This window comes from Pleuronectes platessa, chromosome 4 (assembly GCF_947347685.1).
Source record: "Pleuronectes platessa chromosome 4, fPlePla1.1, whole genome shotgun sequence".
In the NCBI taxonomy this organism is placed as follows: domain Eukaryota; kingdom Metazoa; phylum Chordata; class Actinopteri; order Pleuronectiformes; family Pleuronectidae; genus Pleuronectes; species Pleuronectes platessa.
Genome location: NC_070629.1, coordinates 11433189 through 11456734, shown reverse-complemented (window position 1 = coordinate 11456734; position 23546 = coordinate 11433189). Strand labels below are relative to the sequence as shown.

General features: G+C 39.3%; 2 protein-coding genes across 2 annotated transcripts; one reads left to right on the top strand and one right to left on the bottom strand.

Annotated features, from left to right (window-relative positions):
- Window positions 1-1442: 1442 nt before the first annotated feature.
- LOC128437969 (uncharacterized) lies at window positions 1443-10592 on the bottom strand. Its single transcript, XM_053420290.1, has 4 exons — window positions 9895-10592; window positions 9628-9708; window positions 8621-9266; window positions 1443-1471 (listed from the first exon to the last, which is right to left on the bottom strand). The coding sequence occupies exons 1-4, from the start codon at window positions 10297-10299 to the stop codon at window positions 1443-1445; spliced, it is 1161 nt and encodes a 386-aa protein (XP_053276265.1). The 5' UTR covers window positions 10300-10592.
- A 63-nt stretch (window positions 10593-10655) lies between these two features.
- On the top strand, window positions 10656-14122 carry LOC128439069 (uncharacterized). Its single transcript, XM_053421892.1, has 8 exons — window positions 10656-10787; window positions 11413-11537; window positions 11774-12139; window positions 12324-12573; window positions 12669-12892; window positions 12984-13131; window positions 13246-13355; window positions 13689-14122. Exons 1-8 carry the CDS (start codon window positions 10748-10750, stop codon window positions 13995-13997), a joined length of 1572 nt encoding a protein of 523 aa, XP_053277867.1. The 5' UTR covers window positions 10656-10747; the 3' UTR covers window positions 13998-14122.
- The last annotated feature ends 9424 nt before the right edge of the window (window positions 14123-23546 follow it).

Sequence of the window (23546 nt, the reverse complement as noted above, 5' to 3'; positions counted from 1 at the left end):
TTGAAAAGCAGAATCCATTACTTCTTCTTAATTCACCCTGGCATAAATTAAAGGATTTCTGCAGGCCATTAACTCATCCATTAATACCCAGGGTCAAGATTATTGAAGCCCAGGGTAAGGCAATGTGAAGGGCTATTTCTTCGAGATGTGTCATCTAATGATTACAGCAGGGTTCTGAATCCTCCGCCATTAATTGTAAAATAATCTCCTCCTTTTGCTCCAGATAAACAGCACGGAAAGATAATAGTCACACGGGTAGATGATCCTGTTGCAAAAAATTAATTTCCATTTCATTTGTTTGGTTATGTTTCAGGCAATTTCAGGGCTGCGCTTGATTGTCTCGGAGGATATGAAGTGTAAGAACAGGGGAAACCACTGAAAGGAGGTGTAAAATGAGGTTTGTGTCAGCACAAAACAGAAGCCCGCTGAGCTATTTTTAATTTAGAGTGTTGGAGTGTATGATGAAGGTGGCTCCGAATGCAGAGGGGTATGAAAAGATCAAATTGGGGTGCAGAGGCTCCGCGTGGTGCGCAAATTGCTGTCCCCATCACCACCGCGGCCATAATACATACTCGTCCCAATTTGTTTCATGTGTCCCCGCAGTGAAAGACAATTGTCACACAATGTGCTTCTCACTCCGGTTCACTGGGAGCTGTAATTTTTTCTCTGTCTCCCCTGAATAAATCCACCCGGAGACGGGAGCCTCTGCAGCAGCCGCCCGGATATGCTGCAGGAAACCGCTCGCTGCTCAGGTGTTCAGCAGCTCTCTACTGATTTGGGACCTGTGTAAGAGAAGATGAAATTAAGGCAAATAAAAATCATATTAAAGAATATTACAGCCTAACAGCCATTAGTCTACAGCTTCCTGTCAGCTTTTGATGGATTCCTCACTTAGTTCAATGAATGGTCTAATGACATTGATAAAATCACTTGCAACCAAATAGAAAGCCAGCGATGCTCGAGAGCAAATTCACTTAAAATGTTAGCACTTATTCATGCTTTTCAAATTTTTTTATGCAATATTTACATCTCCAGAGAGAATGTAATGCAAACAACCCCCACAGAAACAGCAGCCCTGCGCCACAAAGCAGCTTATATCTCCCCCCACTAACTCCCAGGATCCTCAGCCACACTCTGACATACTAAGGGGAATTAATTTTACAAGCAGGGAGTTCCTCCTTATTGCTTCCTGCTAGCGCCGGAGCGGCCGGCTTCAAAAATGATCCTGACATACACATGCACAATAGATGAGCTGTACGGGTGCTCACAGCCCATGAATACAAAGTCGGACCTGCAGCCGGCAGAGTCGAGTGGACTGGAAATCCTTCAGTATTCACTGACCTCTTTGCTATTTCATCCTCTCCCAACTATTTTTCTAGTTTGGGGAAAACACTTTCTATCACTGTCAGGTTGGGCAAGGATAAAAACTCTCTACTAGCGGATTAGCTGTCTGCCCGCTCCCGCCGCTGTGCTGCAGCAATAAAACACAAGCTTACACAGATCTCATACAGCTCTCTTACCTTTAGTTTGAAAGCCGAATTGGGAATTGGATTTATTTTGTTTCATAATTTCAGCAGACAATGACTCCCTCTGTGATGGAGTATCAAATTGTGACCGAGCAGGTTCCACAGGCACACAGGAGGATTTACAATGGTAGTTTAAACATTACTGGCCCAAAGTAGGCACTTTCTTTGTGAGGAGAAGCTTTAAAGACAGGAAACTTACAACCTTTCCTCCCCTTTTATTATGCACATTATCTGAGAATGAGCTCCCTCACCTTGTTTGTCTTAAAAAAAAAAGGAAAGTTGTTGGGAAACGTGGAAATATGATCTCACACTCCCTGCAACATGACAGTGCAAAAAGATATGAAAGCGTTCAATCTATTTAATTAAGACAGCTTAGTAGTGGCACTGGGTTGCAGGGTGTTTAAGCTAATTACAGTATTAATTACAACATTAATTAAATGACATAATTGCCTTTCAAAACAATGACTCCTGTATCCCTGGTAAGGTAAAGGGTTAATTTACTGTGGAAGCAGGCATGCATTATTTACATGCTTGGATGAATAATACATTTAGGAAGTGGGCTTATAAATTTACTGGCACAAAGAAAAGAAAAGCTTAGTAGCATAGCCAGGCTGATTTAAATATCTGTCTTAAATGAATATTTCTTTGAGTTACAGTGGCACCACAGAGGGGTAAATCTGTGTGGTTGGTATCTGTGGACACCCAGGGGAATAAACCTCACTGGGAAAAGAAATCCAAAGTGTAATTTCATTATTACGATCCTCCATATATACATTCAGTGTTGTATGATAAATATAGTCTGCAAATGTGATCTGAGATATAACTTTTGTGTTTAAAAAGTCAGTGTCCTTGAGAGGGATATCACATATATAGATATTACGGAAATAAATATATAAAAATGCATTCGTATAGTCATTCTTATCATTGGTGTTTAATCAAGTTTTAGTATATTTAAATATGTTTTTGAGATATACAAGCCAAATATGTTTAAATATGAGTTTATGTAAAAGGCAAGTGTCTGCTCTCCACAGACTGATGAGGTAAACACACGCACAGAAAAAATAAAAGAAATAGGAGTGAAAGGTAGAGCCGGGGAAGGTACCACGCTGAGCCCAAAACACTTCCAATTTCCACGCAGACGTATGAAGGAAAAAAATTACATCTCAGTCTGACGAGTGACTAATCAAGGCGAGCGAAATGGCGCCGCAATAAATTACCCCACTGTGAAATAAACCACACAAACAGACTGATGATAATAAATGTAAATTATTTCTGGGGAGAAATTTTCCTGGTACATGAGTAATATGAACCATCAGGAAGGAGTCTTCCTTAACATTAATTACAGAAAATGACAAGTGAGCTGACAAGTAGGAAGGCTCATTATCTGAAAACATATTCACAACTTCGCAATTTGCGCAAGATGGACTCCAGCTAAATTAATCTCCTTTCTTTGCATGAGCCCCTTCTAATTTTCATGTTATTAACAGGTTTGCAGTATCACTCAGTGCTTGTCACCCTAATCAGGTTTTTTCGGCGTGTTCGGGAAACCGTGGTGTCATTTGAAAAGGATCAGGCCTCATAATGTGCTCTCCATCACGCGTCTGAATCTACAAGGTTGCTTTTAATAAGGTTCCTTAATCATTTCTTCTTTTTTTGCTCAACTTTTGGCCTGGTTGGCGTCTATTATCACTCTTTTCATGGGGGGGCGCCATTAAAAGAAGACCGAGCTTATCTATGCACAGGAAGCATGAAAGACGTATTCACTGGGTCGTTATGTGCCACAAATCTGCGACGGCCTCCCATAACCTGCATGTAAATATGATCACATATTGTTTAAATGTGAATAAGTCATACTAAGCTGAGAGGTTATTGTCGTAAATCCTCAATGAGAATACATTGGTTTCGGCTTTTAACAAAAAATTTACATTTGTGAACCATAAAATGTGTTTTAAAGACAACAAAATCATACTTAAAAGAGCCTTGATGTCATGTTAGTTCATTTAAAAGCAAATTGATAAAACTGTTTTTCTGAAAATAAAGTACTATATGTATATATGTGCTTAAAAAAAAAGCAAAGAAGCCACTCATACATTTGTGCATAACATGTGTATTAATTCAAATAAAAATATATATACTTTTAAAGAAACATTAAAAGCAAACTCTGTTTCGTGGAAGTTATATTCATAAGCTTCGCATGTTATACACATTTTCATCATGATATCTGATCTAAAATGAAATGTAAAGGCACTCCATGTGTATTAATGAAATTTTGTTAGTTACCGTATGTGCCAAGTTGCAAAATGTTGCTACTGAACATGTCTGCACAACATATTTCATTCATTTTTACAAATACAATATCAGCGTGCAGCAACTAAAGCACGTTTTTATTCAATCACCCAAACACCCCTTCCCCTTCTCTATCCACCTCGTATCTTGCATATCAACATGCACGGTGCACCGGCAGCAACAACTGAAAGTAATGTTGTGAGTTTTGTCTGGTTTGAATGAATAAATCATAGCAAATAGAAGAGATCTGCATGTCCAAAATGTAATCTGGAAATTTGCTGTATTGCAAACCCACTTTAATTCGCAGGTAGCCTCATGATAGCTGAAGCAGAAATGAAATATGTCATGCAAAATTAGTTCAGAGAGAATAAGTTTCAGGGGGAAGCAAAATGTTATGAGGGAGTCCATAATGGCAGAGGCAGCTTTATCTGTGCTGCTCTCTCACACACACTCTAATTACATTTCACAGATTGTACTACAATAGCTGCTGGTAACCTTTAGTGGATGGGCTTTTCAATAATGCAAAGTACACATTTTCATATCTATTTTTCCCACTGTGCATCCCATTTATTAATTTGCTGAACACAATAAAACAAAGACTCAATGTAATGTGCTCCTTTGCTCAAAAGGCACTGAACAAGATAAAAACACAAAGCCATCTCGCTGTAATGAAGAATGGGCTCGCATGCAAACCAGCGGCATAATATCTGACGTTTCCAATTTGAAAGGCCATTTGGTTAGTTACTATAAAATGAGCGCAACATTGTTTTGTTGCTCAAACTTCTCTTTTGTATTTATCTCCCTCGTACAAAATGATTCATATCCTTTGCCTCAATTTACTCCATAAACCCCAAAACTACTGGAGATAATATTGGAGCATACATCATGTATAAATCAAAAAATAAATGCTGTGTGTTTTACTTAGAGTGCAACCTTCTAGTTTCACTGTTTGCTGACACATTCCTGCAGAGTACAGTGAGCAGACAGTGGTGTGCAGAGAAAGCTGGACAGACTCTCGCATTAGAGATTAGAAGCAAGTTAAGGAGTTAATGTTATCCACACATTGTCTGTTTCAATGCTATGTGCTGAATGCAGTTGTAATCGTGCAAACAAGTAAAAGCCTATTTAGATGTGAATAATACAAATACTCAGGATGGACATTACTGCAATGTTAATGTCAGGGGGAAGGATACATCAGATGAGTGGCTTAAGTTATTACTTAGTAGTTTGGCCCTTAATATGAATTTGCATAGGTTCCACTTTGTAGCTGCAACATGACAAAAACATAACAGCTAAAGTTTAACAGCACTAGTTGTTAATGAAGAACTATCAACAACTCAAACTGATCTCTTACAATTGTTAATCATTAACATGAACTATGCTGAAAAGATATATATAGTAGGGCAGCTCGATTATGGAAAAAATCATAATCACGATTATTTTGGACAATATTGAAATCATGATAATTCACTAAATTCATTAAACGATTACTTTTGAGTTTGAAAACATGATGCATTTATTCAGTATTTCTCTCCAAAAAAACACTTTGTAACTGAGGATCGCGCCAGGAAACACTCTGAAAAATGACTTTAAACTATATAAATGACATATTTTATATTATATAAATGATCAAATATGCATCCCATGGTTTGGATTTCCCTTCTGTTGTCCTGGAGTTTCAATTTCCCCGATTTTCCTCTCATTATTAAATGTCCCCATCTGCCCTAATATATAGTGTCTTAAGTGTATCACAGTTTTTTGCATCAGACAAACGTTGGAGCGTCAGACACTTGGCCACGTCCATCAGCAGCTCATTGATGTTTTAACGTGTTAATATAGCCTGCAGTCGCACAAATATTACACACAGTCGACATTCTGCCTCCAGCGGAGCTCTTTCTCCTGCTTGTTTTAAAGCTGAACGTGTATTTTTTATTTATGCACAACTTGGCACAAGTCTTGCAATACAGTGTTGAAACTGTGGAACAACATTGCTCATGTAACTGCTGTAAGAATCAGAAGAAATCATTTTCCAGAGCTGCAGTCTGCAGGTATAATCGTGCATCGCTGTGTGCAGAGCGACCAGATCATGGCCCTTGGTGAAACAGTTTGCCTCCTACCACAAATAACATGTTCATTTGATGCAAATCAACAGTGGCAGCTGCTACAAGGGATTTTTAATTGAATGATTATTGTATTAAATAGTTGCTTTTAATGGAGCGTGCACCTCTGCAATTATTTCCGCTTTAAGAACCTGGACCCTGGGCAGGTCTTTACAGCCACAGGCGTTTGGTTTGCTTCCAAATGAGTGGTCACTGTTGGTGTGGAGTCAGCCACCGACACAAACGTATAAGACCTGACGAGTAAGAAGATTTATGTTAGGATGCGTGCATGTATGTGCATAAAGTAAACAAGAATCTATTAACAAAGTTATTGCATCAATGTTTGGCTGTGACTTGGTCCTGGCAGCAGCATTGAACAGATTAACAGCACAGAAGGCCCTATCGAGAAACTACTAATAGAACAAATCTGTGTGAGTTCCTTAATCCTGTGATATTTTTCTCTGATAGGATCAATATTTACCAGGACGGATCCCTTATCCACACAGTGTAATAAAATATTGAATGAATGCACTGCAAAAAAGGAATTTCAAGAAAGTAAAAAAAGCCTTGTATCAAGAAAATAAGTCTTATTTTTATCTTTTTTTTGGCTCAAAAAGAATATTAATCTTGTCAAGCATGTTTTGATTAGAAAAATTATCTAATTTTAAGAAAGTATGCCTTACTTTTTCTTGATAAGATATACCAGCTAATTTTGAGCTAGAATGAACCAGAAACAGAGTATAAAAATGTTTTACAATAAAACCCAGTGCAGTGACAAGATTATTTGCCTTATTTTAAGAGTAAGACCATTTGCACAACTTCTCAATTTAAGAATGCCATGAAACAAGGACAATTAAAGTGTTTTTTTTATTATTATTATTTTCATTGCAGGGCAGAACCTGCTGCTTCATATCTAACATATTAAGATGACAGCAGACTGGTCTATACAACACACAACATAATACAAATAACCATGCTGAATGAAAACTGCATGGCCCATAAACAAAACAAATTGAAAAAACGGCCAAAATGATATGACCCTTGACTCAATTGCATCCTGAATCACAAAAGAACATGCAGTATCCTGCAGCATCGGCATCTGACTGCTAATTGATTGTTCATCTGAAGAAGAAAGAATCATGAAACAACTAAATTGACGGTCAAGAAGCACAGTTTGTGGCAAACACATTAAACAGTGCGCCTTTTACAGTCCATCAGATGAGGCTCTGTGTAGCCCAAGCACATCTCCCAGATAATATTTTGTAGGGACATATGTCACATCCTTGTGAGTATAACTATAATATGGAGTGAAATCTACCAGATTATCAGATGCTATGAGTTCAGTTGCTTGTGCCATGTTTGGAATCTCTATTGTATATGCCATGTAATTTCCATCATAGCGAACAGTAGTATGCTGCTGCAACTCAAAACAATATAATGATGAGTTAATTACATAGATATTACTCACAAGTCCAAACTCAGGTAAATCATTGGAATTAACAGCAGTTACAAGTAATGTCTTCTCCCGTATATATTTATTACCATTTAGATTAATCCATTTAACAGACACTGCATTGTCTATGTCATCAGTTCCAAGGAAAGCCCTTGTTTTTTCTTTCAAATACGACATGTTGCGTATTTCTGAAGTTGGTCCCAATGCACACTCGTTAAAAAAAATTGGGTGTTCAGAATGACTTACATTTTGACAACATTCATACATTTGATTATGCCTTATTAAAGACTTGCAAACGTTTCGAAAATTTAATTTTGAGGCCCACTGTTTGAAAAAACAATGTTTTGATTCAAATCTCATGCACATGTGACGGACCATTGGTCCCAGGAGTTTTATCTGCGATGGAGCATGAATCAAATAATGCATTTTTGGGGTAATGTTGTTATCAGGGAAAAGACTTTTCATATGTTTTAAATGCTGTTCAATTAGTCTTTTCAACTTGCTAATTGTCTGTAGACCAATGACAGGAGCAAACAAAATTTTAACAATTTCTATGAGTTCAAGAATTATTTTGTAGTATTCAGTATCTTTAGCTGTATCAATAAGAAATGGCAATATCTTCAGTAGAACAATCATTTGGCCTGAGGATTGCTTCAATTTATTATCACTTGAAGCTAATGTGCTGTAAGCTATAGGGCTTGGTTTGTCTCTGACATCAAGTGGAGAGTAGGGAAATCCAGTTAATGCAGTATTGAGAACATCCAAGTCTAGTTGACCTAAAAGAACTAACTGTTTTAACACACACTTTATTTCTAATGGAGCAATGCCTTCAAGAATTATATGCATCAAATCCTGAGGTGTTTGTTCAATCAAGTTAAAGGCCGGAAATTCTACCAGCTTGCTTCTTCTGTTAATGCCAAATGTAGTCTTTAAACTGTTTCTAAGATACTCAGTATTTGCCTTCTCAATGTCACTACACTGTCGAACATGTTTTTCTAGTGTCCTTAGCTCAAAATTGTCTTCGTCAAAATACATTTGCATGTCCTCAAACGAACATTCACACTGCCGGCACTTACTATAGGCGAAACCAACACCCTCTTTAAATCCACAAAGCTCATGTTGTGCTAAGGTGTCTCCACAGATCGAAACTAATGCTCCAAATATTTCACGTTCCCCATTCGCAGTTTGAATATTAACACCATCATATAGCATTTCCAAGTCCTCATACAACCTGGCCAAAATTCCATCCACTCCACAATGAGACAACTCTCTCTTCTTTGCAATAGCAAGTAGACGAATTGCAGCGAGTTTTGATCTATATTTTGGATCAATGTTTCCTAATGTATAATAAAACATTAGTAACTTATTCTTGGAAGCATGAGATCCAAGTGGATTGCAGATTTCAATTTCGTCTGAGTAAATGATTATCTGTAAAGCAGAGGGCCGGGCTGAAAATAAAGGGTGTGATTTCATGAGCTCTCCATCTATGATGTCATACAGATAACCGCCACTTCTGTATTTTTGCGGCTGATCTATCATTTCTAAAACTTTTGGATGGGACAATAACTGTTCTAAACTTTTAATCAGAGGTACGTAATGAAAACATTTGGTTCTTGTGGAGAGGACCCTTTTTGTCCCTTTTTTCTTCAAGCAGGCAGTATACCCAACAGTAACCTCCTCTGACTCCACAAAATTGAAATTTTCCTTAATCACGTTGTCCTGCCTGTATGTTGTTGCAACAGAGGAAAATGGATCCTCAATCCGGTCGAATACTGCCATCGCTTCCTTTTCAAGTTCACTTCCTTGATGTTGCTGGAATACAGTTTGTAGCTGACTCCTCAGATTAGTCACCAACAGGGCTTGATATTGCTGCATTGCAGCCAAGACATCATTCACACCTCTCTGAAAAACAGTCAAGAAAGAAGAGCAAATTAAATCCAAACAGTCCAGTTTTAAAACTGTTTAGCACACAATCTCTTTTATAAATAATACAAATATTAATAAGAGTAACATCAACACAATGATGCTTTTCAACGAATTGATAAGGCATTATTAAAAGTAAATTCAAAATATGAAATTATCCTAACTAGATAGCAGAGAGCAAATACAAGGCATTATTAAAAATGAAATCTCATGGAGATACAAGTTAAGTTGCAGCTAAGGGAGACTAATTAGGTAACTGTAAACTGACTTGGATTTGACATGCAGATAATCAACAGAGCCACAGATGAAATGAATGTAATAATGTTGTATGTAGACAAACCTGTGAAAGATGGTGTTTTTCTCTTGCAGTCAACATAATAGCAGTAGCTTGTCTGGTCAGAGTGTTATAACTGATGTCATCCTTAAAAAAAAAAAAAGGGAAAAAAAGAACGTATAATAAAACACACTGTTGCCACAAACACTGATGTGCAGTGATAAAATAGCATTTTATGACAATCCAGTTGAGATTTTTTTTGAAATGGTGAGACATAAACAAAAAGATTGATAATAAAGCTTAGCTGTGTAATGAAGGAAATAACAGACTTACCTCTGACTGACATGATGCAGAAGAGTCTACAGCAGGACATGACCCAACAGGCATTACATCTTGTACCCTGTTTTCCACCACTGCTTCATCCGTTTGATGCTCTCTGATTTGTACCGTCGCATCAGCTGGCCTGTAAGCCCACGCATTCACCGCTGAAGAGGCTTCCGGGCTTGCTGTTGACCTCTCTCTCCGTGAGTTGCTGCTGCCACTTTCCAGGTGTTCGTAGTGGTTTCTTCTAATGTGATACCATAGTGAGTTGTAGACTCGATACTCTTTGGTGCATCCATCAATTCCACAAACAACGCGAAAATCTGGACTGCGACTATGAGCAGTATTAATATGACTCAATAAAGATTTGAGAGTGAGAGCCACGAACACAAAGCAAATAACACAGCGCCAAATCATTTCCCCCGTTTTTAGCCTGAGTTAACTAGCTGGAATCCGACCTGCGTTTTCCCCTGCTCTGTCTGAACTGTCTGAACCGGGACCTGGTGATACGTCACGTGAAAAGGTAAAGGTACGTACCATAATTCAGTGTCTTATGACGGCAGAAACGACTTGCCATTTATCAATTATCACATGAGTGTGACTCAATTTTAATAATTATAAAGTAATATGATCTTATTTAGATGAATATAATTTGTATAAATGCAAAATAAACTAATTTAGTCTTAGTGCCCACCCCCGCCCCCTCTTGGAAGATGGTACAATCCACCCTGTTGCGCCTTTCCCCCCCCCGCTTGGAGTCCGTTGCAATTTGAATTCGGCCTACACAGAAGCTACTCCGGATGTCACCTGCTGCTGCTCGAATTGATTATTCTCAAACGTCGATTGTGGATATCAGAGTCAAAAGATGGAAAAACTGGACGAGGTCGCAATTGCCACACTAAGAGGTATGCTACAGGGGTTACTTTTATGTTGTACTGGCGTTCTTTACCTATCTTAACAATTCGTGGATTTGCGGCTAATGGGCTAAAGTTTAGCAGCTAATCTACATCAAAAAATGTCTGGTGTTGCATTATGATTCCCATCTAGAAATAGGTTAAGTCTAATTAAGCTTTGGGTCCATTATGTTAATATTAGGGGCTGTAAATGCTGAAAAAACAGCAACACCTTGTTGTAAAACGTTAAGGGTTAATTGATTAAGCAGTGCCATGCCCAGGCATGAGCCGGAGCCGTTGGAGCTCTTTTGCGCGCACAGGACCCCGGCACTATCAGTACAAGGCGCCTGAGTTTAATCTGTAGGCTAACGCATTTGTTTAAAGGTGCCATTTGTGGTGCCAATTGTCTATCAAGCTTTACAAAATATATTAACTGACATGAAATGTGAATGCATTTTATCTAGCAAGGCTCTATTGTCACTCTTACTGTAGTTTGCATGGCTTCAATATATGTACCGGTAATTTATAAATGCTGTCAAATTCACTCACTGCTCTTGAAGTAAAAATGTTAAAATCTGAGGGAATTAAATGATAACCTTTGTTTCTTGGCCCTGTCTGTAACTGTTCTATATTCCAGCTGCTAATATTGGAGAAGACTTACTCCCCTCGCTTTCCCGAGACGACATCAAAGACCTCTTTCCTGGTCCTGAAAATTTCTTGAGGCGGCGGGCTATATGGCTTGTTGTAAATAAAGATGAAAAGGTCAGGTTTGTCTTTCACAGTACAACATAACTGTTTAACAGTACAACATTCTCCAATATCACAGTTTAAATCTGGTTCATATACATAAATATGACATTTCTGCTTTGAGTCCATTTCAACAGTGGATATAAAATAAAAGTGTTTTTTTAATCCCCAAAATGATAATGCTTAAACTAACAAGTAAGAACATACTATGACAAAGTTACTCAATAAATGTTTGTGTAAATGTGTTTTAGGTGGATACTGCTCCCGAAATTCAGCAATCACCCCCCACTGGAGGCAGTGACTTTTCATTAGAGGAGGCCAATACTTCTAAATTTGTGACTATGTCAAACCCAGAATACATAGTCTTCACCGACAGTGAGCTTGAACAGGTGCGACGCTCCTACTTTGAACAGAAACGACTGGGGACCGAGCACAATGGGACCCTATCCAAGGAACTCTTCTGCCGACTCATAAGAAACACTATGACTAACATGATCTCCATCGCAAGAGCCACAGAGGACTCCAGATACCCCACCAAACATGAGGTGAATGCCATGGCAAAGCGACTGGTGGATTACTATCCAATGATAAAAGACAGGTCATCAATCAATGAGTGGGTGAGTAGATTTTGTCACTTTTGTTTTTTGCCTGTATGATAATACTGAGATTTCTGTTCATACAGTGCTAAATCGTGACAGAAAGTTCAAATGGAGCAAGACATTGCCGAAAGCTATAATTAGAATATAAGAAAGTTTGAGCCTATTGTCATTTTTTTTAATGTTAACTACGTATGCCTCGCAGGAGCATGTTGCCAAAAAGCTCATGAAGAGACTCTCAAATGTCAGAAGTCCAAAGAAGGCCAAAGGTCCTCCTTCCAAGAAACCACGACAAGAAGTCAGTTCAGACGTTGCAACTACTGACTACGATGGAGACTCCAGTACATCCACCATTATTCTGGAACGGTCACCTGTTAGTCCCATGGGCATCCCAGTAGATCTGTCACCTAGAACCAGCACCCCAGTGCAGAACCGGAACAGCAGTGATGAAGAATGTATGTATTGTATTACATTTAATTTGTCAGTTTTACTTGTCAGTTTGGAAATCTCATGTCCCCTTTCCACCATAACGTTCCTGTAATGTCTTCAGCTTGTTCAGTTGACATCATGGACAGCCAGAAAATCCAAGCAAGACACTACAAGACCCTCCAAGAAATATACAAGTCCAAAAAGCCAAACAAAGCTGCGGTAACTCATTTGCTGAACATGGAATTTGAGTCTCGAAGATGCTTCATCACCTCTGATGTTTTAAAGGAGCAAGACAGAGCCACAAAGATTCTAGAGGCTTACCCTTGTTTCAGAGAACTGGATCATGTAAGTAATGTTTTTTTTAATTTTTTTTTAAGAAGTCATCAGAATGTACTTTTTTCAGTTTTTTTTTTCTTTATCTGAATCTATTTTTCAGGTGCTGGATGAGCTGCAGCGAATCATCCAACCGACCAACTCCCAGTACATATCAGAGATGCAGAACAGGTGGAAAACCTTCTATTCAAAGGTCCAGTTTTATGGAGTGATGAAGAAGGCCATGAAGATTCCTAAAACTTTGAATGGAGGTGAAGTCACAATACATTGACTTGTTCATTTTATATAATAATGTCTCGTAATTATTTGTTATGTTAAAGTTATTTATGGTACCACCTTGTATTGTCCCTTTTCCATTAAACCAGTGGAGCATATCACAGCTGTCTTCAGAGCCCTGCCACTGCTCTTTCCGTCCAGCACTTTGCCACCGAAGAAACTGGGCTCAAGCAGCGAGGCTCTTTTCCATGTCCTAGCGGTGAGATTTACAGACTTACTGAAATATTTCATAATAAATGTTAGTGTTTCAGGCATACATTTTATATTACGTAGGTTTAGTTACTTTGAGATAAACTTTTATCATTTCAAAAGCTCCAAAGGGGAAGTGTTTTCCATAGTGTACTTAATGTAGTACTAACATCATTGGAACTAGCTGTGCATTCAGCATTTGCAGTGGGCTTAATGCTGAGGGGTTACTGTGACTATGTGTTTTAAAGTACAATATGATTTCACTAATGTACTAGTCCAGGTCTTAAGTTTATGTTACTTGCAATGTTTTTTCTAATCTTCTTGATTTATTTGTGTCATCTAGACTTCTGAGGATCCTAATGGTTTCTTGCAACAGCGACCCCTGTCTTCTCCGGTTCTGCTAGTTTCTGAGGACAACTACATGATCGCAATCGGAAAAACACCTGTGACCACCTTCACCATGGACGGACTTAATGAGGGACTTCTCTACGTCATGGCATATTACTATGCCCTGCACATGACCTACCCCAAGTGCATTTCTACACTACTCTCAGTACTGCAGACAGAGGTACTTCAAGATTCAATTCATGAGCAGGATTTGACCCCTCACTACAAAAAAGCGATGGGTGAGTGGAAGTCATTCAGTGAGTGAGTCCCTTTGTCCATCACTCTGCCCCACTCTGCCTGTTGTTGAAGACTTTCAAAGAAAGTTGATGTTCTGTTTTTAAAAAAAGTTCATCACAGTTGGACACATTTGTTGGTGAGATTGAAAACCTTTCCTGTGGGATAATATGCTGCAAAGCAGCTGCAACATGTTGTTTATTGCTGTAGTATGCTGCTACAATAACTGATTTTTTTTTTTTATAGTGAGGTTCAAATCAAAACTGGTTTTTCAATCTGTTAGATTATGATAGCTCTAATGTGGAAGTCCTTTTTTGGATGTTAAGTTGAGCAATTGTATTGCAAAGTTAATAAAAAAAATATTAAATGAGAATGTTTTGGTGTCTTGATTTAAGACAACATCACTTATATTTGTTATGCTGTTTTAAGAAATTATGTCTTATTTGAACTACTTTTATGCTCATTATCAATCCCAGATTAAGGTGTCAATTCTTAAATTTAATTTAGTCAAGAGACTTAAATTCTAATTTTAAGTAACTTAATCTTAAATTTGTGATTTTTTCATTGCTTGTTTTAGAAGAATTCGGGTTAATTTAAGATTTTCTGTCTAGTTTAAAGTCTCATTTTAGTCTTTCAGAGCTAAGAATTTTGGGCTTAATTTAAGAAATCTTGTCAAGCAAAAAAAGCTTACCCCATTGGCAGATTTTTTTGCTTGATATAGGATAATTTGATTGAATATAAGAATTTTTTGCTTCTTTTTAGAAGGGCAGTTTTTGCAGTGTGAGAGAGGTGATAATGTTAGCCACAGTCGTTTTATAAAGCCAAGCACGATCTCAGATTATGGGATCATTTATGAAAGATCCTGATGTTGTCTGAGACGATATTTTCCCTGACATCAGTTAGATGAAACCCCCCCCGTGATCAAACATGAGGAGGAAAGCTTCTTACACGATTACACAAACACTTAAGGTATCCTCCATAACGGATTTCTCTCATTTGGATTACATACTCTTTGGAATTAATTTAAACAATGCAAATTTCTGAAAGTTAGAACTTATTTTGAATACCTTAACTATAGACAAAGCAACAAACTAATGATATTTTCTTCTATAACAAATGCGAGGTGTTTTTTTTTGTCAAGTGACGAGAAGAAAATGAGTCACACGTTATTAAATAGAAACTTCCCAGCAGTCCCACTGCAGACAATAAGTTGGAAAGGACTGAAGGGTAAGATTTGTGTCCAGTGCTTGGCTTGGAAACATATTATCATAAGAGCAATTTACTTCATATCAAATTGAGCTTGTACTTATTGGTGTGAAGGTAATTTACAGCAATGTCACTGTTAACAATTCAGCTTAAAGACACAATGAGGAGAGAATAATTTACTGTAGTCTCTGCACCTGGATGGAAACACTTAATAAAAAGAACGGCTTAGTGCTGCCACTCACATCGATGCTAGTTTCCCTCGTGAACATTGGGATTTGTTTGTTTGTTTGGCAGTTACAAGTGAATTCATCCAACTTAATAGTATTTAAAGTGCAGAGTAGTCAATTAGAGCAAGTGGGTTTAAATAATAGTTTAAAAGAATATCTACATCTTTTAATGAAATCTCAACTTGTCAATGTTTCACTTTGGGATTCAAATGTTGCTTTAACATCAACATTAACAGCTACTACCAGAGGTTTTCAGTGGCGATAATTTCAACCAGCTTTAAGTGTCTTTTTTTCATCTACCTCTCCAACTTTGATTTTCTTGAAGTTAGCATGCTAACCAGCTAACCCTGGCCTGTCCCGTCTTTGAATTAGACCAGAACATGTGGATCAAGTGGAGTGAAATAGATGAGATTCTCTGAAATAAGGGTGATGCCCTTTGAAGCTAAATGCATAAGTTTATGGTTGCAAGCCATTAAACGGACAAACTGATTAAATCTCCACTGTTTATCACACAAAGGCAGAAATAAATGACGTAGTTACTAATGATAAATAAGTTATAGCAGCAAAAACAAAGCTGGTATTCTTATTAGTCTATTTCATAATAGTAAACACCATTAATCAACGTTAACAATATTAGCATGTAAGAAGAAATAGCTTGTAAAGCGACCTGCTCACAGACAGTTAAACCATAACATAATGTAAAAATGCAATCATGCAATAGGGAAGAACCCATTTTAAAACCTGTGGTGTGACATTTACTTTATACTATGAATGAGTGCAAACTTGCCATGAGACGAAATATCATTGGTGTTACAAATGTAATAGAATTAATAATTTCACTGCACAGGCAAGTAAACAGGTAATCCTGTACATCCAACATGTCTGCAAGACTCTAGTGAGGTGCAGAGCTGACACATCATATCCCTGCTATGACTAGAGGTTATGGTTCTTTGGAAACGTGTGAACATGGGACCACAAAAGCCAGGGCTAGTCCTTGGGTGAAAGTGTCATATTGAGAAAGAGAGAAAAAGCCAGACTGCGGTTCGGTCTGAACATCCACATTCACAGAAAAGGCTGATTCTATAATATAAATTCTGTCTTAATATTTAAATCTGGTGGCCAAGTGGCCATGCTAGGTAGAGCAGCAGTTGGTAGGGCAGGGGCAACATTAGGCTCAGACAATATTATTTCCTTCCTACACATCTTTGGGTCAGACGGGACCCATTTCTCATTTCACTGGCTTTGATTTAATAATGCACCCATACTCTGGAAAATGAGGAACACGAGTGATCGCTTTCTTACTTTTCTCTGATGTTGGCTTGTCATGGCTCTCTCTCCTCTTTAACAGCACCGCCCAAACTTAAGTCTACCTCTTCCCCCTCTACTCTAAAATCCATCACCACACATCTCTGTCAGCGCCACAGAGACCCTGAGTCGGGTGCACTGAGTTGTCCATGCTCACCCAAGCACCAGTGGACCTCCGATGGGGAAATGCTTGGCTACAGAGAAACCTGCACGAAATTAAATTCTCCACTTGGCTGACTAGGGTGACTCGTCCTGGTCTGCTGGCCTGCTCCTTCATTATTCCTGGGCTGATAACTGACTGAACGGGATGTCTTGTCTGTTTAATGCCAGCTCAGCTGCTGCATGGGAGGAACGGGCTTGTCACTCTCCACTATAACACTCGGTATTACCATCTCCACTTCATTTATTTGGCTGCGATTTTGTCCGCCCGTCAAGTCACCCGTCCCCCCCCAAAGACACATGCAATTCACCACTGCTCAACCTTCTGCATCTTTTAGGAAACTCTTCAAAATAACCTGTCTAAAATTTTCATTAAAATGTCATTTAGATGTCACACCGATGATTTAGATTGGAAACAATAAAGGTGACCCTAATTGTATCTTTCTCATAACTAGTTCTCTGTGGGTGGCACTGGGTTGGTTGGATTTCATTAATATGCTCCCTTTTGTCCACAAAAACACAATATCTTCCAGCTTCGAGCAGAAAACAAAACCAAACAATGAAAAATACCCACTGACCACGATGAATACAAGAACAGAGGTTGTTGATGGAGCGCACAGTGCGCTTTGCTTCCCTGCATTTATGAGCATTGAGTTAAAGGTTTCTGCATGAGGGCACCGCATGATTGAACGTTGTGATATGGAAACACAGGCAGGCAGCCACTGTCAAAGACACGGCTCGCACTTGACCCCGCAAGCACTCAGCCCCTGGCCCCCACCCACTTTAGCAGCTCTGGCTTTTTCTCCCCAGCTTGCTTTGGGGCATTTGCAGAATTAAAATGAATATGTCCTCTCCTAATGCACCGGTATGCAGTGTACTAATCATAATTCATAGTCCTAATGCATGCTTTTAAGTGCACATGGTGGTGTTGAGCCCTTTGGTGCTCATAAAGGGGAATCAATGGCAAATGCTATTGTCCTACTGGCACACGGTCGCTCAACAAAGAGCATCAAAGATAATCGAAGGCTTGGGAGTGAATAGTAATAAGTGTTTGGGCCAAAAAAAAAGAGAGAAGTCAGTATTTGGAAGTCATTAAACATCCAACGCCCACCCCTTCTGTGTAACCACAAAGCCAATAGCATTGTGGGACAAAATGTTTTCCAATGTGACAATTGATTGCTTTTTGAGGTAGTTGTTGGTTGATTTCATAATTGGTATAATTTTTCACGAGTACATGAGTGTCATGCCATGATGGGCTGTAGAATCTAGGTAATGCAGTGGCCCGTAGTTCAACCTTGGGATCAATAATGTATTAAAACCAAAGGCCTATTGAAATAATAGAAGGGTTTTCACCAGGGGAAGAAAGGCAGAGGAAGAAAAATGCACCAAAGAGAAGTGCTGGAGTCCACGCCAGGCTTCCACTGTGAGGAGCATTGTTTTCATGCCAGCGCTTTTACTCCCAGATATAAAAGCGCAGTGAAAGTCGCAGTGATGTGAAAACTCTGGACTCTGTGGCGTTGACATACAGTTCAATGTGCGAGGAGCTTAAAGTAGCACTTGATAATTCAGTGTCCAAATGAACTGCGAAACCGAAGCTGTGAACACAAACTGTTCACTTGTTCTTATTTGGAAAGCAGTCGGCGCGTTGATGAAGTAAACAATCCCAGACCGCTTTACCTACACAAGTCATTATTGGCGGCGTCTGATCATCGTATAACATTTTGCAATCTGCGGTTCCCTGCTGCTATCGCCTCTTGTCGGATCTGCCTGTTTTGACAGTGTCTGAGAGAGGAGCACTCTGTGAGGTGTCAGGTGAAGACTATATGTGACAGATTTGGAGGGGAAATCAAGAGAAGACAAACAGGCAGCTAAATGCCTGGGAAATGTCTCAGCGCTCAGACAGAAGGCGATAAGTGCTGTTGACGCAGACATGACAAGCTAGCAACAGTAAACCTCAGGACACGCAATCCCACCGGAGGCCCGAGACTGGACACAATTGTTGATGACTGCTGAATGTGCTTAACAGCTCTTATGAAAAGAATTAACAAGAAGTGGGAAGCTCCGCCGCTGCCGCCGCCGCCGTTGCCACACACACACACACACGCACACGCACACACACTAGACTTCAACCACCTCTGCCTTTCTTCTGCAAGCTCTTTGATGTTTCCCTGTTTCTCTTCGACAGTCAGCTTCGGTTTTGATCAAGGCTTGATTTCTTGTGACATATCTGAATATCTGACACATATTATGAAAGCAATACAAGCCCTCACAGAGAGGCCAGGGTGCCTCGAAACTTGAACTGCTGCAGAGCGTCACGCAGAACAGGGCAATGACAGAAGTACGTCATCCTTCCACACTGCTAAGGACCAAGAAACTGTAACTCTGTTTGTAGGAAGTGACACAAGTGAACCAATTGTTCAAAGTCTCCTCATATTGGTGTTGATTTATTTTGTGGTTACAGACGCACATTGTCATGAGGGTCTACGTATATTGTACTTTACTTCAATACCATCAGAAAAATCTGTTCTATTAGTACTATTTTCTATTTAAACTGAGCATTATCAATACAGAAACTGTATTATATCTGTATTATACAAGGTATAAAATATAACTTGAGTGTTTATTAATGTAATAACAAAATTAGGAAAATCTAGATACACAAAAAAAAGTTAAACCAATTAAAAAAGATAAGAATTATTATCACACAAATTTATTTAGATTGTTATAATTAAGGTAAGATGCTATATAAAAACAATTGTTAAATTTAATATGATCAAATTAAAGTATTATGCTTGTGATCATTTTACCATGTATTTTCATGTACTTGTCCTTCACAAATAAGCAGTTTAAACAGAAATATCCTTTGAACTTATAAAAGTTACTCATCCAATCCATCAGTGTGTAACAAATAAAATGTAAAACAACTTAACCAGCTGCATAAATGGCTAACTTATAAAAATATCTATTATAAAATACAATACTGTATTATATCATTTCTTAATTGGGCCAATTTACTGCACATTTGATGTTTTATTATTTTTTAGTAGTCCAACACTCACCTTTTAAGTTAAATTAGCGTGTTAGAAAAGAGTAGCTTCCAACAGTTACACACGAACATTCGATTTTATCTAGAGTCATGTCTGTTTTCCATAAACTACCAAAAGATTTGGCTCTCAAAACCGTTATGTTTATACCTACTAAATATCTGCCGGCCTTTATAGCTTTTTCTATAGTGCTCTTGCTAAAATTATGATAATGGCAATAAAGAGCACTGAGAGTGAATCAAAACGGTGGTGTTGTTGGCAGTAAAACCAAAACACTGAGCTAAGAAAGAAGCTAAAATGCTCCTTGTGTCTGAAGGTTAATGACTTAATCAATACAAGCTAATTCTGTCCCACACACCTTGTGATCCATAGTTTATATAAAAACTGTTTAGAATCTAAAAGCCACTTCCACCGCTGCTTACTTCTGAGATAGAGCTGATACCACATTACATTACATGTCATTTAGCTGACGCTTTTGTCCAAAGCAACTTGCTTTTTTACGAACACTCAGCATTTATTAGGGGCCATTTTAGGGGTTCAGTATCTTGCCAAGGACACTTAGGCATGCAGATGGGAAAGAGTGGGATTCGAACCGGCAACCTTCTTGTTGCAGAACACCCGCTCTCTCCCAACGCCATGCACATGGTACAACTGGGCCTTTTTAAAGCATCCACTAACAGCATCCACCTCAGACTCCCCCTCCACACCCAAAGGTTTGACGCCTAAAAACAGTAGCAGTCCATGGTTCTCGACGTCTGCACAGAATTGTTCGGTGAATCAAAATTGGGATAAAACATTTGAATTACAGAACCCAACTGTGACGTCTGCCCTCCTGGACTGCCGGATCATGAATATATATTGCATTATGAAGATGTGATGACATTTAGAGCAATCACATTTAACCCTCTCCTCTTGTGCCTCTGTTTTTACTCTTCCCCACTAATGCATTTTGCAGCGAGGGATGCATCTTAAAAGATTCAGGGTAAAATGTCAGCCGAAGCAGACACTGCTCTGGAGCCGGGGTCATTTCAGAGCAGTCTGTGATTCTGGAGCGCTCACATGCACACACACAAGGGGGCTCTATCCTTCACCACCACCACCGCTCCACCACTTTCTTCTTTTCCTGTACTCCATTCCACCTCCTTCCTCACTAAATATATCTGTTGGTTTACCCCTCCCGTCCATGTGACTGAGAGGGAGGTAGCACCGACGCACTACCAGGAGAGAGAGGCCTGACCAGTTGGGCGCTGTCTCCCACCTCATTACCAGATGCAAATGAAACGGGTACACATGTTTAATATTTAGTGGCAGCAGAAATGTCAGGCTGGCACAAGATGGAATTAAACAGCACTGTCAGCGCAAGTGAACTCAAGGCTTTCTCAGCTATTTCACTTCATATTGAGTTACTGTCACAATTTATTTCACAGCGGTGGGACGACTAGTGTGAAAATGTTCCGTGATGCCTTTTAAGGATCGAAGGGGAATCAGGGAAGAAGTGTGAAGGGTATTGTCCTGATGAGGCTTTGTATTTATTTCTGAGCTCTGTGACAAAGCTTTATTGTTTTAACAAAGCTCGACTATTTATCAGGAATCTTTTTTCTTTCTTTTAGATGAGCCTGACAGCGCTCCTGTTTTATTGGATGGTATAATGATTAAACACAAAAGTGAGAGCCAGCAAATGCACAATGTTGTTAAGGACAGTAATATTATGCATACATTGTGCTGCTGAGCCATAGACCTCCTAGGAGAAGGGGTTTGGTTTAACTAATCCTGATGATCCATACCCATATCAAATGTGTCATCCTGGCAACACCAATAGGAAATGAAGGATTTAAAGGAGTGTGGCTTTTCCCTCTGCCATCATGAAAGCAATACAGAGTAATAGCTAAAAAAAAAAATTATATATATCATATGTTGCAAAAACAGGGTAGCATATTGAGTATGCAAAAAGACGTCGGATTGGATTTTTCACTCTCGTCCCCGCACTCTGACACACATTATCAGACTCAGGGCTAAAGCAAGTTAATGTTCGTTCTAATCAGCGTGGCAGATAACAGCGGGACCCACAGGGACCTAATTAAAGATACTGTGAGAGGTTTATCTTTGCGGCACTGGCAAAAGTCCCCTCATCGGTCTGTCCTGGCGAGGGGGCAGGAAGTAAGTGTTCAGTTGCTAGTTCATGTATAGCAGTTTTTGGCACATGGGTTATTTTAACAGCCATTCTTCTAACGCCCCATTAAAAGGAGCTGATGAGAAGGGGAGGGGGGAGTGGTCAGATCAAAGTGAGAGAGGGAACAAAGTTGCATATTTAACTCACGGAAAGCCTTTATCAGATTCTAATATATGAGTGAATGGAAATGAGAAAGTTTTTCTGTGGACAGGCAGTCAATGAACTCCCACCGCCTTCTCTAAAAAACAGTAGAAGCGTTTCATTATTCCAAGGTGAGGGCTTTAAAACAGCATTTTAAATGTTACCCCGCTGTTCAAGATCATGAAAACCTTTAATTTCATGCAAATGAACAGCAAGGAGCATGGAGCTTAATGTAAATGCTCCTTTTGTACTGTTGTAGAAGTGAGCTGGAGAGAGAGGCCAAGAAGAAAATTCCCAAGGATTCTTTAATTGCTATCTGAAATTATGTAAATCCCTCTGCTAGGCTGAGTGCAATTATCCAGCACCTCTCGCTGCCAGCTTTACTAATGTCTAACAAAATATCGGTGGCTGACATTTAGACGTGGTAATGCAAATGAGAATTAATTTTTCTTCCAAGACAAAGGGCAGTGGAAAGATCACACCATTTCATACAATAAGGGCAGAAAAAAGTGGGGTTTGCAAGATGACAAAAAATTGTTGATCGAGAGATGAGCTCAGCATTGAAGCTCATTTGCTATCAGTGCAGCCTGGTACAGGATAAGATTATTTTCTCTATTCTGCACCATTAATCTGCCTCTATTGCCACAAAGAGGTATGCTGCGAGCAGTAGACATTCATTTAGGGCCGGAATTAATTGCAGTGTGGTAATGATATGGGGAACCCTCCCCGCTCCCCATTGTTACAACACGCTCCTGCCATCGCCTTGATGTTGGACTGTTTGGGTCCCATATTTCCATTTATCTCCCCCGGTACAGAGATGGATGTAGGCCAGGCACTGCAGCCCGGTGAGACTCCCCCGTGTGCAGCTCGGAACACCTGTCCCCCGCTGTGCATCGGCACCCCCAATCTTTACCAGGCCAAGGAGGAGCACCATCATAACACTTTCCCCCAACCCCACCGTCTCACGGGACGCCCGAAGGAGCAAGATGAGGGAGAACCGAGAGGCCGGTGTGTTCATCTGACGCCCAAAACTGCATTTCTTACCTAGAAATCAAATTACAAGCTGCTGACATGCTGGAAAAACTGGCTATTCATTATTTGAATGTGGATACTATGTGCGAGACACCCCCAACTGGGACCGTTCTCAGATGAAGGGAGGAATAAGACTGGGATGCACCAACAAGTTGCCGTCCACCATGCTACTCTCAATACGTCCCATCTAACATGGCAAAAAATAAACAGACTAATAATGCACACTTAGAATCAGCGGCCAGGTAAGATGATAAAAAAAAAATGTATGTAATCCCTAGTGTAATGCATAATGTTGT

Excerpts from the sequence above, each read along its gene's own strand:
- LOC128439069 (XM_053421892.1), top strand. The coding sequence starts at position 10,748 with ATGGAAAAACTGGACGAGGTCGCAATTGCCACACTAAGAG. Across the intron at positions 13,132-13,245 it reads TCCTAAAACTTTGAATGGAG|TGGAGCATATCACAGCTGTC; the intron begins GTGAAGTCACAA and ends CCATTAAACCAG. Across the intron at positions 13,356-13,688 it reads CTCTTTTCCATGTCCTAGCG|ACTTCTGAGGATCCTAATGG; the intron begins GTGAGATTTACA and ends TGTGTCATCTAG.
- LOC128437969 (XM_053420290.1), bottom strand. The coding sequence starts at position 10,299 with ATGATTTGGCGCTGTGTTATTTGCTTTGTGTTCGTGGCTCTCACTCTC. Across the intron at positions 9,267-9,627 it reads AAAAACACCATCTTTCACAG|AGAGGTGTGAATGATGTCTT; the intron begins GTTTGTCTACAT and ends ACTGTTTTTCAG. Across the intron at positions 1,472-8,620 it reads GAAGAGAGAGTTGTCTCATT|CACAGCGGCGGGAGCGGGCA; the intron begins GTGGAGTGGATG and ends TTATTGCTGCAG.